Source organism: Bactrocera neohumeralis, chromosome 3, assembly GCF_024586455.1.
Source record: "Bactrocera neohumeralis isolate Rockhampton chromosome 3, APGP_CSIRO_Bneo_wtdbg2-racon-allhic-juicebox.fasta_v2, whole genome shotgun sequence".
Taxonomy (NCBI): domain Eukaryota; kingdom Metazoa; phylum Arthropoda; class Insecta; order Diptera; family Tephritidae; genus Bactrocera; species Bactrocera neohumeralis.
The window spans coordinates 76,004,086-76,018,455 of NC_065920.1; the positions used below are offsets into that span (position 1 = coordinate 76,004,086).

The window sequence follows — 14,370 nt, forward strand, 5'->3', positions numbered from 1 at the left end:
ATAGTGATGCCGGACAAACAGTTTAACATTAACTGTAAAAATATAAATTCATTTTTCCAAGTTCAATTTAATCATATCTTCGATTTTAAAGCTTATTTGAAAATTACTAAAATCTTTTATATTACAAACAGCTTCTAAAAGCAAAATCATTTTTGACAATTACTGCACTCGCTACTCTGCAGTGCTGCCCATTCTCAACTATTTGCTGTAGTTCTGCAATGGCAACATCACCACCGCGGAGCTGTCAATTTGACTTTTCACCTTTTCAAGCAGCGACGAACAGCGAGCCAGCGAGCTTGTGTGTGTTGAAAATTACGAAATAAATCAAAGTTTTTGTCAAAAATCGAAAATTTGTGTGATCGCAGATCGCGAATATTTGTTGATTTGATATCAAACTCAGTAGTTAAATTACACAAAAATGGCTTCGGTTTGTGGGCGTATGGCTTTGCGTGCGGCGACACGTCAAAATTTGCAATACACTCCAGCGCGTTTCTGTAAAAGTAAGTGAAACTTGCGGAAAGGCACATAAAATGAAAAAAACCGTGATGTAAAGGTGTAGCGCCTCCATATGTCGGGATTATCTAGGAAGAAGCTATTAAAACTGTATTACCAGAAGGTTATGGCACTGCGAACTTTTCATATGGCACCTATTTGACAGTTCGCACGCATTTTTCTCGTGTGACGAGTATATCTAAGCATGAGCGGCAGGGTCGGGATGTGAATGTTACGTAATGTAAAAGAACACAAAACTGGAGTTTATGAACTTTTTTCATAAAATTTTATAAAAATTAATAACTACAAGCAATATTTTCAACGCTAGCGATTAGGAACTCTATGTTTATGTAACCATTTATTGACGTTCAGCCGAACGTTCAATCACATTATCAATAGATTTTCTCGGAACCATTTTTTTAAATTTATCTTTGAGTACAAAAGTATTAAAGTAATGTTTTCTTAACTCATTAGTATTATAGTAGCCGACGCCCATTATGTCAGATAATTATAATGCAAGTCGAATGTATTGAAAGTCCCCCAATGACCGCAAACTGTTTATGTAACTTTTACAGTTGAAAGTTTTTTTTTAGTTTGACACAATCATATGCCAATATGCGATGTTTATTTGCCTTGTTGGAATGTCTAACTTGCTAAAGTATTGAAATAAAACATAAAGTGTATAGACCAATGTGATGCAGTTTTAAGTACTGCGATGTTTGGCTGTTAGAAACCCCCACCCCTCAAATCTTTATTATATTTATGTATTTTATCAAATATTTTTAGTATTTACTTAATATAACATGTTTTTATATACATTTTATACCAGTAAATACATAACAAAATTTTAACACCACACTTTGGTACTTATATTATTCTTTGTAGTGATGAACGACCCTATGGAGCACGCTACCGGTATTGAAAAGCGTGAACTGCTGGCCAAGGCCGCTGGTAACGATAATCCCTTCGACATGAAAGTGTTCAAGCGTGGCGCTGGCACCAAAGATTCTCCCAACCTGATACCATCAGCATTCGATGCCCGTATTGTCGGTTGCATCTGTAAGTAAAACGACAATTATCAAGTAAACACTTAATGCTAGTATCAAACTATTCTAAATATTTCTTTATTTCCATTTTATTTCGGTTAACTGTTTGTTGTCATCCTCCCGCATACCAGGCGAAGAAGATCAAACCTATGTACAATGGATGTGGCTGCAAAAGGGCACACCAAAACGTTGTGAATGCGGTCATTGGTTCAAATTGGTTGAAAAGGCTCCTGTTTAAATCAAATAATTTAATAAACTGCTAATTTCATTTTACTAAGCAAAAAGTAACCAAATAAATTCACAAAACCAACCACAAAACTCTAAAATAATAGTGAAATATAAAACCGAGAACTTAATGCAAGAATATCAACGTTTGAAAGAGTTGCAAGCTATGTTGGATGTTGCTTTGCTAAAGCCTAAAAATCACCACTGGCATAGAATTACATAAATAATTAATAAATGAAATAAGAACACTGTAATATTTAATGTTAAATGTATGCGATGAATAGAGCACATACTGCAGTGTGGAAGAGAAACGCCTTGTTTGTTATTAATTTACTTCAGTGCATTTTAGTTTTCGAAAGGGTTTCTGTCGCAATATTTCTTTCTGCTTTTTTTTCTTCTTAATTATCCTTAGTTGTTGAACGTGCTTTCTTTACGAGTGAAGTCTTCCTTAATTGTCACTGCAGTCGAGTTGTTTTTGAAAATGCTGAATAAATACATATAATTTAATTAATAAGTGATTAGTTAACCTACAATCTTTCAATGATACTTAGACTGAACTTAATTAACCACAAAAAAGCTGTTTGCACGACGGTCGGGTCTACGTAACCAGAACGGGCCGGGATTTTTATATGGCCAAGGACTCCGTGGAATTCTCCCGTTACAACAACCGCAGAAAAATTACTTCAAATATGCAAACATGTTATTTTCGTGTAAAGTAGGCTGCGCATTTATTGTAAAAATTTATTATTTCAAATTGAAATAGCGGCGAGTAAAAAGGGAAATTTGAGTTAGTTTTAGCTGAAATTAGAAATAAATACGCTTACACCTACAAAAGTATGGCGTCAATAACAATAAACTGTTCGCTTGCGCTTCGGAAAGCCGCTCGTAAAGTCGTTTGCGATTCGATACGCTGCATCTCAAGTACTAAAATTTGTTTAGCGGGTGCGTAGAGGAATATCTATGTTAAGTACACGCTTAATTTAATAATCATTTCGCCCAAAGAAATGAACGATCCCATGGATCATGCAACTGGCATAGAGAAACGTGAATTAGAACAATGGAAGGCTGGTAATAAAGATCCTTGGTTGCTCGACACGGTCTTAAAGCGCGGACCCGGCACCAAGGAGCAGCCAACAATGATACCATCCGCATTCGATGGACGTATTGTGGGCTGTTCCTGTGAGTTGTTAAAGCTGTGTTCATTTATTTTGGAAAAAACAATTGATTGGCTCACCATCGTTTCTGATTAGGTAAGGGCAATCGCTTTGTGAACTGGATGTGGCTTGAAAAAGGTGCGCCAAAACGTTGTGAATGTGGATTCTATTTCCAATTGAAGGAAGTAAAGCCGGTTTAAGGCAATGTATAAACAAGAGTGAACAACAGTAATTCACATACATACATATTATTGTATTTAATTGTAGTTAAATAATTATCATTATAAACTTAAACTGTTAACCTATAGTATAACCGGTCAATAGGTAGCCACTATTACCATTCATATTTACTTCCGGATGCGTGCGATTAGGCAATATTTGATAATAGCGTAACCAATTTGAAGTCAAATGCAGGTTTGTGGCATTTGAACTGCTCTTTAGCTCTACATGCAAATCCATGAGCAACTCTTTACTTTGACTGTACACAACAATCGGTCGGGAGGACTTTACAAATGGTAATAAGGCTTGTACTATGTTACTCGGATGCTCCTTGGCAGCAATTACGAGCCCATCGAATTTCGCGCGCATTAGTTCACAAGCACGACGGTTTTCCACTTGCCATTTTTGTGTTTGCACCGGTGTGTTAACTGATGATATCGCCGGGGACGTACTGTTTTCGCCATTGCTATCACTACTAGTAGAAGATGTAGTTGCGGGTGCTGTAGGCCAAAAAAAGTTTTTTTTTTTATTTTTATTACTTAATTGCAGAATATTGTATTTACTAACCCGCATCACCATCGTTCAATTTCTGTTTTTTACTGCTAGGCTCAATCTCTTCTAATGGTGTGCTTGGCTCTGCTGCAACTTCCGGGCCTTCCTGACTTTCACCTTGATAGTACTCACGCAATACGGAATACAAATTTACCGAGATGCAACGCTGCAATTGCTCATGTGGCAAATTTAGGGCGAGCATAGCTTGCTTTTGCGGCACATTACCGGGGTGCATGTGCACCAATGTTGCCTCGGTACCAGCACCCATTGAATTCAGGAAACTAGCTGGTAACAAGCCGTTTGTGCCACTTTCGTACATCAAGTAGTTGCCAAATGCACTCACGCCTGAGTAGGAGATAAGTTGTGAGAGTGTGTCCAAACGCATGCCCATCACTTTGTCAGCATCTTGTCGATAGTAAATCTCCGTAATTAAGCGCAGTGTGGGTCGATGTATTTGCACAAATTCAAAATATTTCTTCTCCTTTTTACGTAAATATTTTTCTTGGGAGTACTCGGTCTTGGCGTGAAATGTTTTGGAATTTTCAACAATTTTCTCAATAATTTTAGTCGATTCACTATGTTGTTCGCGCAGTTCCTCAATATCCTGTGGTCGCAACGCTTGCGAATCACCATCGTCAATTATGTCGCGATTATCAGCACCACTTGCCGATATACCCAAACGATCGCGTATGTCGCGCATTTCCAATTCATTACACAGCTCTAGCGTGTGTAGACGGAGATTACGTTGTCCACGCTGTTTGGAAGGTGTGGTCTCTTTGGGACACATTTTGAAAGTGGCACTGTAAGGTTGATCCAAAAGCCCGCGTAATTCCAATTGCTCTTTACCCAACATGGATGTTGTATCCAAATTGCCGAATTTCTGCAATTTAGTATACTTTTGTCGCTGAATCACTATATAGTCACCCAATTGAATTTTGGGCATTTCGCTGACTTCAGTTTTTGTCATGGTATTATTTTATTGTTTAATATATTATGGAACCACACAGAAAAACATAAACCGGGCATAAACACTTGCTGACCGGAATGTCAAAAAACCAGAGGCAACACGTGAACATAAATTGAGTTACCACTGTATTGAAATCAGCATTACAATTTATCTGTTAAAATTTAATATATTTAAGTATATAACTATATATGTCTATATTTGAGCTATTGGAGATTATTTATGTCTAGAAAATATAACAATATAATTCAAAAAAATTTTTAACCTAAATTCCGAAAACGGAGATATGGCAGGTTTATTTCCAGGCGGAAGGAAGCGTATGCTGAAAATAAGCACTTATTCTTTTCTTTAGTTACGGTACTTTGGCTGAAGAGTTGTGAAGCTTTTCTAATTTGCGCGGATTTAAATCAAGATATATTTTAAATTAAAGGCAGAAATCATATAAAAATATTATTGTGTTATGATCGCATTTCTTTTTCATAAGTGAAAAGTGTGTTATAGTCAGTGAAAAGGCTTTTGTGTGTGTTTTATATTCAGTAAAAGTGAAATAAAGTGTGAAAAATTTCCTAAACGCGTTTAAAAAGTGTTATTTTAAATAGCTAGCATTTTTTCTGTGAAATTCAAAATGGCTGCTGCTTCAGCTATTACTGAAAACGCACACAATTGCGAGGTAAGCACGCATATATTTGAAATTATTTATTAAAAATATTTAAAAATTTAAAAAAGTTTAGGAGATACTTTTTATAATGTATGAATATAGGTATATTTCATGGATTAAATTTATAAATCAAAATCTTGTGTAACCTTCTGGAACAATGTAAATGAGCAAGCCGAACATTGTATCTGTTTCAATGTACCCTTTTTACAAATAATTATGTTTGAAATGAATATTCTGTAACTGAATATCTGTATAAGTGTTCTACTTACGCAATAATGAAAAAAACGAAATCTCGTGTTTCTGCTGTTTTATTAAAATATATGCATGACTTGTAATAACATTATAATCGCTGATTGCTATTCAATTCACTCTCTACTTCAGCATAATATTAAAATTATTTAGCTTCAACCATGATTTTATACTATAGAGATATATGTAAGTATTATAGTTTGTGCAATCTTGTATGCAGTAAAATGTGAAATTTTACTTCTTTACACGTTGTTAATCAGTTAGTATAAATTACTTCAATTAGTAAATCCTAATTAATATATATATTTTTTTGCATTTTCGATTTTTTATGCATAAGTTTTTATTTCGGTTTAGATCCATAGGCTTTCAATGTCTAAGGCTAAGCTCTTTCTTGCTTGGTTAAAATAATTAGGTGGTAATAGCAATAAAAGGCGCAAATAAGGAATATTTCATGTATTGTTAAAATTATTAGTGATGACAATATGTTTGAATGTGCAACATGTCAAACAATCGTCTTTATAAATATTCATGTATATTTTTTTTAACTAAGTAAAATTAAGTGCATTATTGTAGTTATATGCATAGTGTTAATAAAATGATAATTTGAACTCAAATTAATTCAATAATCGATTGCAATTACATTGTATATATAAAAATTTCGCTTGTCTATCTAACAGAAAGTTGAATTCATTTAAAACAAACGCAAAAATATAGCATATGTACATATAATATTACCCTTGCTGATGCGTCCTTTAATATATTTAGTTCCATATTTGCAAGGACTATCTGCATAAGCTAAGCAAATTTAAACCAAGCTAATGGAAAGCGCATGTAAGTTATTTGAGTGGCTCCACTGATAATATGCCAGAATACAGATGTATAGTTTCCGGCGTTCCAGTCTCTCAAAACGGGATAGCGACTTTCATATAGTTTCTTTTCTATTTTTTCGGGCGTGTAGTCTCTTTCATCCAATTCCTCTAGTAATCGTAACCAAGCACTAACACTATGCTCCGGATATTCTTCTTTAAAAGCGAACCAATTACCAAAATGTATCGTATACCAAGCATTCTTCGATTTCTTGTTTCCACTCACGATGTGTTGCGTTGCATCGGGCAATGTCAGGCGTGTGGCACTCTCAATTTCATGTTGACGTTGACGTACAGCCTCACGTTGTGCTTCCAACCTATACTGGCACTCCAACTTCAAAAGTTCTTCTTCCACATTTAAAGCTGAGCATGAAGCATTGAATACGTTTTCACTATCTAGAGCTGTGGCTTGTAGATCTGTTGACGTTGTTGTCATTTCTGTTTTATTAGTGCGCCTTTGACGTTGTTGAGCATTTAATTGTGTAGTAGCATAATCAACAATGGGTGGTGGTGGCTGTTGTACTATAATATCATCACTCACTACTGTAGACACAGCCTTGCGATATAATGAAGTTCCAGGAATTTGGCTAGCCACAAAGAAGGCACCGGCTATAGTTATAACACTTGCCGCATAACTGATAGCCATTACAGCAATATTATTTAGTATGAATTTCGCCAATGTAAACGATGGTAACATTTGTCTTAATTCAGTGTATGTCAGCCAACCACGCCGCAATCCTTCACGCCGTGCGAGATGCTTCTCAATGCTACTCAATTTATTGAAGAACTCCTCATTCGATATGTAAATATTCCATTCCTATTTGTGGCAATGAAAATTTTTTTAAGAATACATACCTTACATATAACAGTTATTTATACTTACTATAGCACACAAAAATTCCAACTCTAATTTCTTCAGTCTTTTCTCAGTCATATGCCCATCTTCAGCCCAATCACTCAAATAGATTTCCTCATCATGACCAGCATAGAATTTTGTCGAAATCATCTGTAGGTTATAAGTAAATATATAATGATACTTCATAGGTTATAAAGATATCTAGATTACAACTACAATAATACGTGTCATGTATCCCATAAATAAATCTAACCAAGAATATTTTTATGATAAACTAAACAAAAGCGACAACCAAAAATAAGAAAATAATTAAAAAATGCAAAACAGATAACACCGCTCTAAAAATAACCATAAATATGCATATTCCAATTAGTTTATCAGTTTTGTTTTTCAGCCTATCAATTTTAATGACATAAACACAAAAAAAAATATTTTTATAAGCGCGTTCAATTTATAAATTTGATAAGAATATGTTGTCAAGCGGTTTATCGTTAAAGAAATCAACTAACATCAGTTTATAAATTATAAAATGTGAGTGTTATACTGATATTTTGAATGTGGTTAGGATTTTTTTCAAAATGACCTTCAGCTTATAAATTTATACATATACATGTATATAAATTTTTAAAGGAACAAATGAAAAGAAACAAAATAATCTGAAAGTTGGGGAATCTTGTTGCAATAACAAAGTAGACATTGCGGCTCCTCAACAGGTTGTCAACATGTCTTGCGTAATGACTCACACCATCAGTTTAAAAACAAAAACTTCTCAACCCATTGCTTTTGAATATATGTTCTTACCATTGATACAATAAAAAGCTCTTGTGGTGTTATGCGCAGTACGTACATAGGATCAGCCACATTCAAACGATCCAAATATATTAAAGCCATTATGAGTGAACAGGGAGAAGCATGTACACTACCAGCAGCAACTTTAGTCAAACGTTTTAGAGAGTGCCCCTTATGAGGTGCGGAAAATAATTCGGAAGCATATTCGGCGAGTGGACGGGACATTTCCATTTCCTCGTCGAGTGTATCATCACCGAAGTAAAGTGATTTCCGTATACGATCAATGTATTCGCCATGAGGCATCACCTGCAAATTCGAACCTTTATAATCTTACTCAAACATGTCACTAATTTGCATTTTTTACCTGACTCGCCTTTGTGGTAGTGGAGTGTGAGCCACCATTGTCTTTGCGCTTTCTGGCGCTACGCCCAAAAGCCATTTTTACTACGCCGTTTAATAATGATAGTTCTCGTATTTTGTTTGATACAAAATTACACTACAAATTTGTGCGTACCAATTAACAAACAAAAAATTTAATGCAAAAAATGAAGTCAAAGTTGAATTATTTTACAGATAATGCTTTACAAATCAAAACAAAAAACTTTCACAACACCGTGTGTTAAATTCTACACGATTGTGAATGACTTATTTCGTTTCACATGCCTTGATTCAGCGGAATGGTTCGGAAATGTTTGTAAAATTCGTTGGTTCTGCCAGGGTTGCACAAAGTGCAATGCGAATTTTAAAAAATTGTTTTTATTTAAATATGTGTATTTAATATGAATTTATAAGACCAAAACAATGCTTTAATTTGTTTTTAGTACACATAAGTAATTTTATGTAAATCTGTAAATCGATCTAATCCACTGTATTCTAATCTATTCCAAAAAGAAATTTATTCAGAATGTGGTCGAACTAAAATTGTTGTTGTTAATTCAGACATAGGGAATTTTGACATTTCTCGACCTACCGCGAAAATTAGTAAACAAATGTACGATTTCAAATTACGTCTGAAGATATTCCAAAGTTCTTTAAGTTATGAGTGATTTTAAAGTGCCAACATGTGGGAGCACATCAATGTCGGTAACTACCTTGGATCCCGTGGAAGCGATGGACATAGATGAACAGAGTGAATATGTTTCTGATGAAAAGGAAGATAAAGAATTCGAGAAACTACTTTGGTCTATAGATGATGACACGCTCTTCCAGCCACTTGGTTTTACAAATCACGGCACCGATGCTGGGAAAACAGTATTTGTAACGTGGAATGAAGAATATCTGCTAAATTTTGTATTCAAACGCTCAAAGCGAACGAAGAAAATTAGTTTGACAAAAGTACGTTTGCCAATGCCTTCAGGAGAAATAGTAAACGACATGTTCATACTCGAATTGAATGCCTTGCTGCTTATGCGAAGTGGACATGTATACTATTTCAGTTCAGTGAAATCTATGCATGCAGTTGACTGGCTCAATGACACTGGCGGTGGAGTGCGTTGCATGGCTTTGGCGCCACCAACGGGATTTAGTTGCATACGTTATCTAGCAACAGAGAAGGCGCTTGTGTTAGAGATGTATCGAGATGTGCCAGACATAGGACGTAATGCACCCGCATTATTGCAGCGTTGTGATATTACATTTGATGACAGAAATATATTCAACTGTTCATGGGAGGATGAACGTTACACACTAGTATCTCAACAAGTTACGGAAGATAATTTAAATTTTCTAAAGTGTGTACTTATGGAGGAAGTAGATTTAGAAGTCGGACAATGGCTACACATATTTACGGTATCCAGTAACGTATTTGCATTGATTGTAGGTACTTGTTATGACGCATTGGAAAGCGATTAATATTTGATCGATAATGTTTTATTTTGTTTTAGCCCCAGCCGAGCATAATGACGATGATAATGATAAAAATACTAGTTGCGAATATAACATACAGTTGCTCTGTACTTACGCTACCAATGTTGATTCTGTGCAAATAGACTGTGTTGAGCAACGCTGTCTTATTTTTCTGCAATGTGGTACCATTGATATCTGGTATTATTCACGGATAATTTGTGGCTTGCGACGCATGCAACATCACACTGGTTCACAATATAGTCACCAAGTGTATGCAGCCAGCACACGCTGCTTCTACTTTACAGACGAAGAACAGGTGGCACAACTGCATTTCAGCTATAATGCCGAAACGGACTGTTGTCGTGTGCAAGAGACCTACAAAGTCATACCTGGCATGGTAGCATGTACTTGGGTAGAGACTCAGCGACAGTTGATTTGTTTAAGTTGCAATAATATATTTTATAAAATTACTTTTGAACCAACAGTCAACGCCAAAGCGTCCAATGTAAGTGGAAGCTTTTCGGAAGCGATAAATACGGAATATGAGAATTTTCAAAAGCTGTACGAGTTGACACCAGCTCGATTGTCGCGTCTACTCGCACGCGGGGAACTAGTAGACGAATTGACACAGTTACCGAAACAAATGCATGCAGCTGTTGAACAAGAATGTGTAAAGCAACAATTGCTTGCCGTTGCCTCAAATCGTCACCTATATCGGTACATCGCGAAAGCGCGTCTGGTTTACAGTGTGCAATTGCCAACGGCATTCCAGCCAGATGTGATTATAATGTATGCAAATAATTATTACCAACTACATCATGACAGTTATGTGGCACTTATATATATGCAAATCAACAAGGACGATGTATTGCACGGCGGTGACAGCCTTTGGCATTTATTTATAAATGTTGACTGCAGTGAGAGCTATATGCTACACATACCCAATACGCTACTAGAGCAGCAATTATGCATTGTAATACCCTTAAAGCGGACTGAAAAGACGCTGCTAGCAGAGTTTGAGATCAAATTGTACACGCTTGTGTGCTTGGAGGCCGATTTTGTGGCGGTGTCGTTGCCCATTGATTTGGAAATAAATGTTGCTACTTATGCTGAACTCTTTACTAGCTATAAACGTTGTGTGACTATTTGCAACAACTATGATATTCAAAAGTTAATAGCGAATTTCCTTAATCAAATGCGGAAAAAAGACAAAAAAGCAAAAGTGGATGAAGCACAGCAAGGAGAGCATATATTGAAACATACCTTGCACCTGCCCTCCACTTGTCCTTTCAACAGTATTGCCAAGTGCGTCAATGTGCCTAATGTGGTAGCACAAAGCATTGAATGTTACTTTATGTCAACAGCCATCAAAATTACACATATGCCCGCAGAGAAGTATATAATTTTGGAAAGTATGGATCCAGTAGCATTATGTTATCTCAAGCTTCATTTGTTAAATAACATGCCAGAATTGCTAGCGAATCGTGATGAAGTTGATGCCAGCGAAAGACGACAAAGTCTTATGGTAAACATTTATTCTAAATACCTCTCTGAAATTATTTATACATACATATTTCGACTTTCAGCAACTTCAATGTGAATTAACGCAATGCACAAATGCGCTTCTGCAAGCGTCCGCGCATGATGAGAGCATGACAAGCAATGATAGCGGCGCAGCTGCATATTCGATGGAGCTGCAGCAGTTGAAAAACATCTATTCTAAACTGCGTCAGGATTTTCACAAACTATACAGCTGATAGTGAGCACAGCAAAGTAACTGTTACCTATTCCATCTCGTGTTCTGATTATAGTTTTTGTAGTAAGCTACATACCTTCCTAAATAAAAATAAAAATAATAATAATTAAGCAGACAGCTACTGCTATAAAATTCTAATTATTATGTAAGTTTTTGTAAATTTTTTACATTTTTATTCAGCAGTTATTATGTTAGCATAAACATGTGGCTTTAAGAGTATGCATGTAAATTATAAATATAATTATAATTTTTGCTGCGAAAACAATCGAAAGTGAGTGTTAATTTTGTAATTTGGTTTGTATAAGTAGATTTAAGGGGTATGTCTGTCAAATTGTACTTGCTTATAGTTAAGGGGTATGCCTGACATTCCTACGAGTAAAATGAAATGAAATATTTCTTAATTCTTTTTTTGTATGCACACATTTTATTTTTGAATTATTTTAACTACTTTTTTCACTACTAAATTCAAGCCTGTTTTCTATCATGTTTTTTGGGTTTTGAATTTTTGCTGTTCACTACTTGTATACACATAAACTAACAGTTTATTAAATTTATTATGGTTTTTTTGCCATTTATAAAGCTCAATTTAATATTTCTACTAAAGTAACATACGCACTACCTGTTATATAATTTTATATTCGGCTATTGCTTACTTCAGATTTCTAACCTCAATGATTGGTGTCTTTTAATTTCTTGGTACTTGCTTTCCCATGTTTGGATAATACTGCATTTGAGCAATTCTAAATTTTATTTGTATATATTTTCGTATTATTAAATAAATACACACATATAGTATATGCAAGTATTGAGTGTGAAATTTACATTTGAAGCTGTACTGAAATATTAATTAGGACGGGCTGACTTAAGTTCCCTATTAATTAATAAAGGGCAGGTTTTAGGTATACATTTTCATGTTTGTTTGAGAATTGTTTCCACTTTAAGCTATACAGTTGGCAGTTTTCAAATCTTTTTGACTTTTATTTTATTTAGAATTCTATTATAACCTTAACAAGTGTCAAAGACAAGAATTACTAGAATATCATTTTTCTATGAAGAAGATTTATTAGACAACAGCCGAAATTTTAACGCATTCCAACTACAACAAAGCAATTTTTAGCACAATTCTAAGAATCTGCAAGTTGAAACTAGTCTTAACCTATAAAATTTAAATTGCTTACTGTGCACTATAACTAATAATATATTATATGTTTGGAAGACAGAAAATAAATAGATTTTGCTCTTAGTTAAGTAAGTTTAATAAACTAGAACTTTCCAAGTGCTTAAAACTAATACTTTTGAGTGAATTTTTTAATGGTTTCTAAATATTTCTCTATATTTAGCATATCTTGCTCTAGGATAGTATATACTATTTTATTTTTTTTACTTATAAGTATATATATATTTTTTTAGCCAGGCTTAAGCCCTTTTTTCTGGCTGTATACAACAATTTAGTTAATACTTTCGGTAGATAATACACATTTTAATTAGTGTTAAATTTATTTTTCTAAAAAAGCGATACATAAGTTGAAGGTACACGTGTGATTAGTGTAAGGCATATAGTTAGTTGATTGAATAGTTAATTGGCAAATGAGTTATTAAATGAGAAGGTTGAAATGTGCCGGAGAATTTGTGATTTTTGAGTCACGTCGTTAGTGTGAATTTCATATGCTTAGACATAAAGACAAGTATAGCCAGATTGATATATTCAAAAACAGAAGTGATATACCTCTTTAAATATCATGCCATGATACTCGAAGTGCAGCCAGATCGATCTATTCTAAATCAAAAGTGATATAACTCTTGAAGTATCATTCCATGATACCTGACGTTTTAGTATGGCTACGAACTTTTAAAGGTTTTTGTGAGAAGATTTTGTTCTTTATATCAGAGAGAAGCAGTAAAGTTCGTTTTGCTTTAATTTAAAAGCGAAAAAGTGGGGTTAACCAAGGAAGGATAGAATATGGTAACAAAATACAATAAAAAAAAAACAAAAGCAACTGTCAAAAAACCAAATAAATGTATTTTAATAAAATACGAGCTTACCTACTAATCAAAGAAAAATAAAAAAGGCGAATATAGAATACTTCTTAAAAATAACACATATATTTTCGCTTAAAATTTGAAAACAAAATTGTTAAAAAAAATATACATATTAGAAAGAAAGTCAATCGCACAAAATAATCGTAAAAAATCATACACCTAAATACATATACCATATATGTACATACATTTACTATGCATACAAATTATTAAAGAAAAAATCAGTATTTTCATGTTATTGAACTATTTTTCGTTGACATAATTAAATATATATGTACAATATGTATGTACTTGTGACATATGTATGTGTAGTCTTCTTCCATTTATTGCATCTGAGCCTGAGTCACACCAATTGCTAAAATCAATTCTAACCTTTAAAATTATTTAAAAAAAAATCATCTTATATCAATTTTATGCGAAAATAATAAAGCACATATCTACATATATATACATACGTATGTATATTTAAACTTAATATAATTTTGGAACGGAAATTAAAAAAAATGTAAGCGAAGAATTTGGAGCCTTAACAGTTTTCGGGTTTTGCAGCCGCAACTTCACTTGGATCTTTCTTCTTCATAAAGAGCAGAGGAACCATACCTAAGAGACAACCAATTGTTATGCCAACAATGCGACCCTAAAAAAAAGAAAAATATGAA

The 14,370-nt window shown here is 34.2% G+C and overlaps 6 protein-coding genes across 7 annotated transcripts in view; 3 read left to right on the forward strand and 3 right to left on the reverse strand.

The window, feature by feature from the left end:
- Positions 1-248: 248 nt before the first annotated feature.
- On the forward strand, positions 249-2,074 carry LOC126752319 (cytochrome c oxidase subunit 5B, mitochondrial). The gene is made up of 3 exons (XM_050463035.1): positions 249-500; positions 1,378-1,551; positions 1,670-2,074. The coding sequence occupies exons 1-3, from the start codon at positions 419-421 to the stop codon at positions 1,774-1,776; spliced, it is 363 nt and encodes a 120-aa protein (XP_050318992.1). The 5' UTR covers positions 249-418; the 3' UTR covers positions 1,777-2,074.
- Positions 2,075-2,169: 95 nt separating this feature from the next.
- On the forward strand, positions 2,170-3,218 carry LOC126752318 (cytochrome c oxidase subunit 5B, mitochondrial-like). Its single transcript, XM_050463034.1, has 3 exons — positions 2,170-2,705; positions 2,766-2,942; positions 3,014-3,218. Exons 1-3 carry the CDS (start codon positions 2,600-2,602, stop codon positions 3,115-3,117), a joined length of 387 nt encoding a protein of 128 aa, XP_050318991.1. The 5' UTR covers positions 2,170-2,599; the 3' UTR covers positions 3,118-3,218.
- Positions 3,150-4,732, reverse strand: LOC126752317 (tRNA (adenine(58)-N(1))-methyltransferase non-catalytic subunit TRM6). Its single transcript, XM_050463033.1, has 2 exons — positions 3,704-4,732; positions 3,150-3,636 (listed from the first exon to the last, which is right to left on the reverse strand). Exons 1-2 carry the CDS (start codon positions 4,653-4,655, stop codon positions 3,215-3,217), a joined length of 1,374 nt encoding a protein of 457 aa, XP_050318990.1. The 5' UTR covers positions 4,656-4,732; the 3' UTR covers positions 3,150-3,214.
- An 870-nt stretch (positions 4,733-5,602) lies between these two features.
- LOC126752753 (protein CNPPD1) lies at positions 5,603-8,707 on the reverse strand. The gene is made up of 4 exons (XM_050463714.1): positions 8,435-8,707; positions 8,083-8,376; positions 7,309-7,431; positions 5,603-7,242 (listed from the first exon to the last, which is right to left on the reverse strand). The coding sequence occupies exons 1-4, from the start codon at positions 8,507-8,509 to the stop codon at positions 6,355-6,357; spliced, it is 1,380 nt and encodes a 459-aa protein (XP_050319671.1). The 5' UTR covers positions 8,510-8,707; the 3' UTR covers positions 5,603-6,354.
- A 351-nt stretch (positions 8,708-9,058) lies between these two features.
- Positions 9,059-11,809, forward strand: LOC126752121 (uncharacterized). Its single transcript, XM_050462697.1, has 3 exons — positions 9,059-9,889; positions 9,954-11,440; positions 11,502-11,809. Exons 1-3 carry the CDS (start codon positions 9,109-9,111, stop codon positions 11,670-11,672), a joined length of 2,439 nt encoding a protein of 812 aa, XP_050318654.1. The 5' UTR covers positions 9,059-9,108; the 3' UTR covers positions 11,673-11,809.
- Positions 11,810-12,072: 263 nt separating this feature from the next.
- The window catches only part of LOC126752122 (transmembrane protein 65), a 53,055-nt gene continuing 50,757 nt past the window's right edge, over positions 12,073-14,370 (reverse strand). For both annotated transcript variants that reach the window (XM_050462699.1, XM_050462698.1), the window contains one exon: positions 12,073-14,348. In XM_050462699.1, coding sequence (XP_050318656.1) covers positions 14,238-14,348 — 111 coding nt within the window. In that variant the 3' untranslated portion in view covers positions 12,073-14,237. The remainder of the gene's footprint in view (positions 14,349-14,370) is intronic.

Coding starts and splice junctions, on each gene's coding strand:
- LOC126752121 (XM_050462697.1), top strand. CDS start 9,109: ATGAGTGATTTTAAAGTGCCAACATGTGGGAGCACATCAATGTCGGTA. Junction 9,890..9,953: donor CGTATTTGCATTGATTGTAG/GTACTTGTTATG, acceptor ATTTTGTTTTAG/CCCCAGCCGAGCATAATGAC. Junction 11,441..11,501: donor AAAGACGACAAAGTCTTATG/GTAAACATTTAT, acceptor TTCGACTTTCAG/CAACTTCAATGTGAATTAAC.
- LOC126752319 (XM_050463035.1), top strand. CDS start 419: ATGGCTTCGGTTTGTGGGCGTATGGCTTTGCGTGCGGCGACACGTCAA. Junction 501..1,377: donor TCCAGCGCGTTTCTGTAAAA/GTAAGTGAAACT, acceptor TATTCTTTGTAG/TGATGAACGACCCTATGGAG. Junction 1,552..1,669: donor CCGTATTGTCGGTTGCATCT/GTAAGTAAAACG, acceptor CCCGCATACCAG/GCGAAGAAGATCAAACCTAT.
- LOC126752753 (XM_050463714.1), bottom strand. CDS start 8,509: ATGGCTTTTGGGCGTAGCGCCAGAAAGCGCAAAGACAATGGTGGCTCA. Junction 7,432..8,082: donor AGCTTTTTATTGTATCAATG/GTAAGAACATAT, acceptor TATAACCTACAG/ATGATTTCGACAAAATTCTA. Junction 7,243..7,308: donor TGGAATTTTTGTGTGCTATA/GTAAGTATAAAT, acceptor TGCCACAAATAG/GAATGGAATATTTACATATC.
- LOC126752318 (XM_050463034.1), top strand. CDS start 2,600: ATGGCGTCAATAACAATAAACTGTTCGCTTGCGCTTCGGAAAGCCGCT. Junction 2,706..2,765: donor TACTAAAATTTGTTTAGCGG/GTGCGTAGAGGA, acceptor TTTCGCCCAAAG/AAATGAACGATCCCATGGAT. Junction 2,943..3,013: donor ACGTATTGTGGGCTGTTCCT/GTGAGTTGTTAA, acceptor GTTTCTGATTAG/GTAAGGGCAATCGCTTTGTG.
- LOC126752317 (XM_050463033.1), bottom strand. CDS start 4,655: ATGACAAAAACTGAAGTCAGCGAAATGCCCAAAATTCAATTGGGTGAC. Junction 3,637..3,703: donor ATTGAACGATGGTGATGCGG/GTTAGTAAATAC, acceptor TTTGGCCTACAG/CACCCGCAACTACATCTTCT.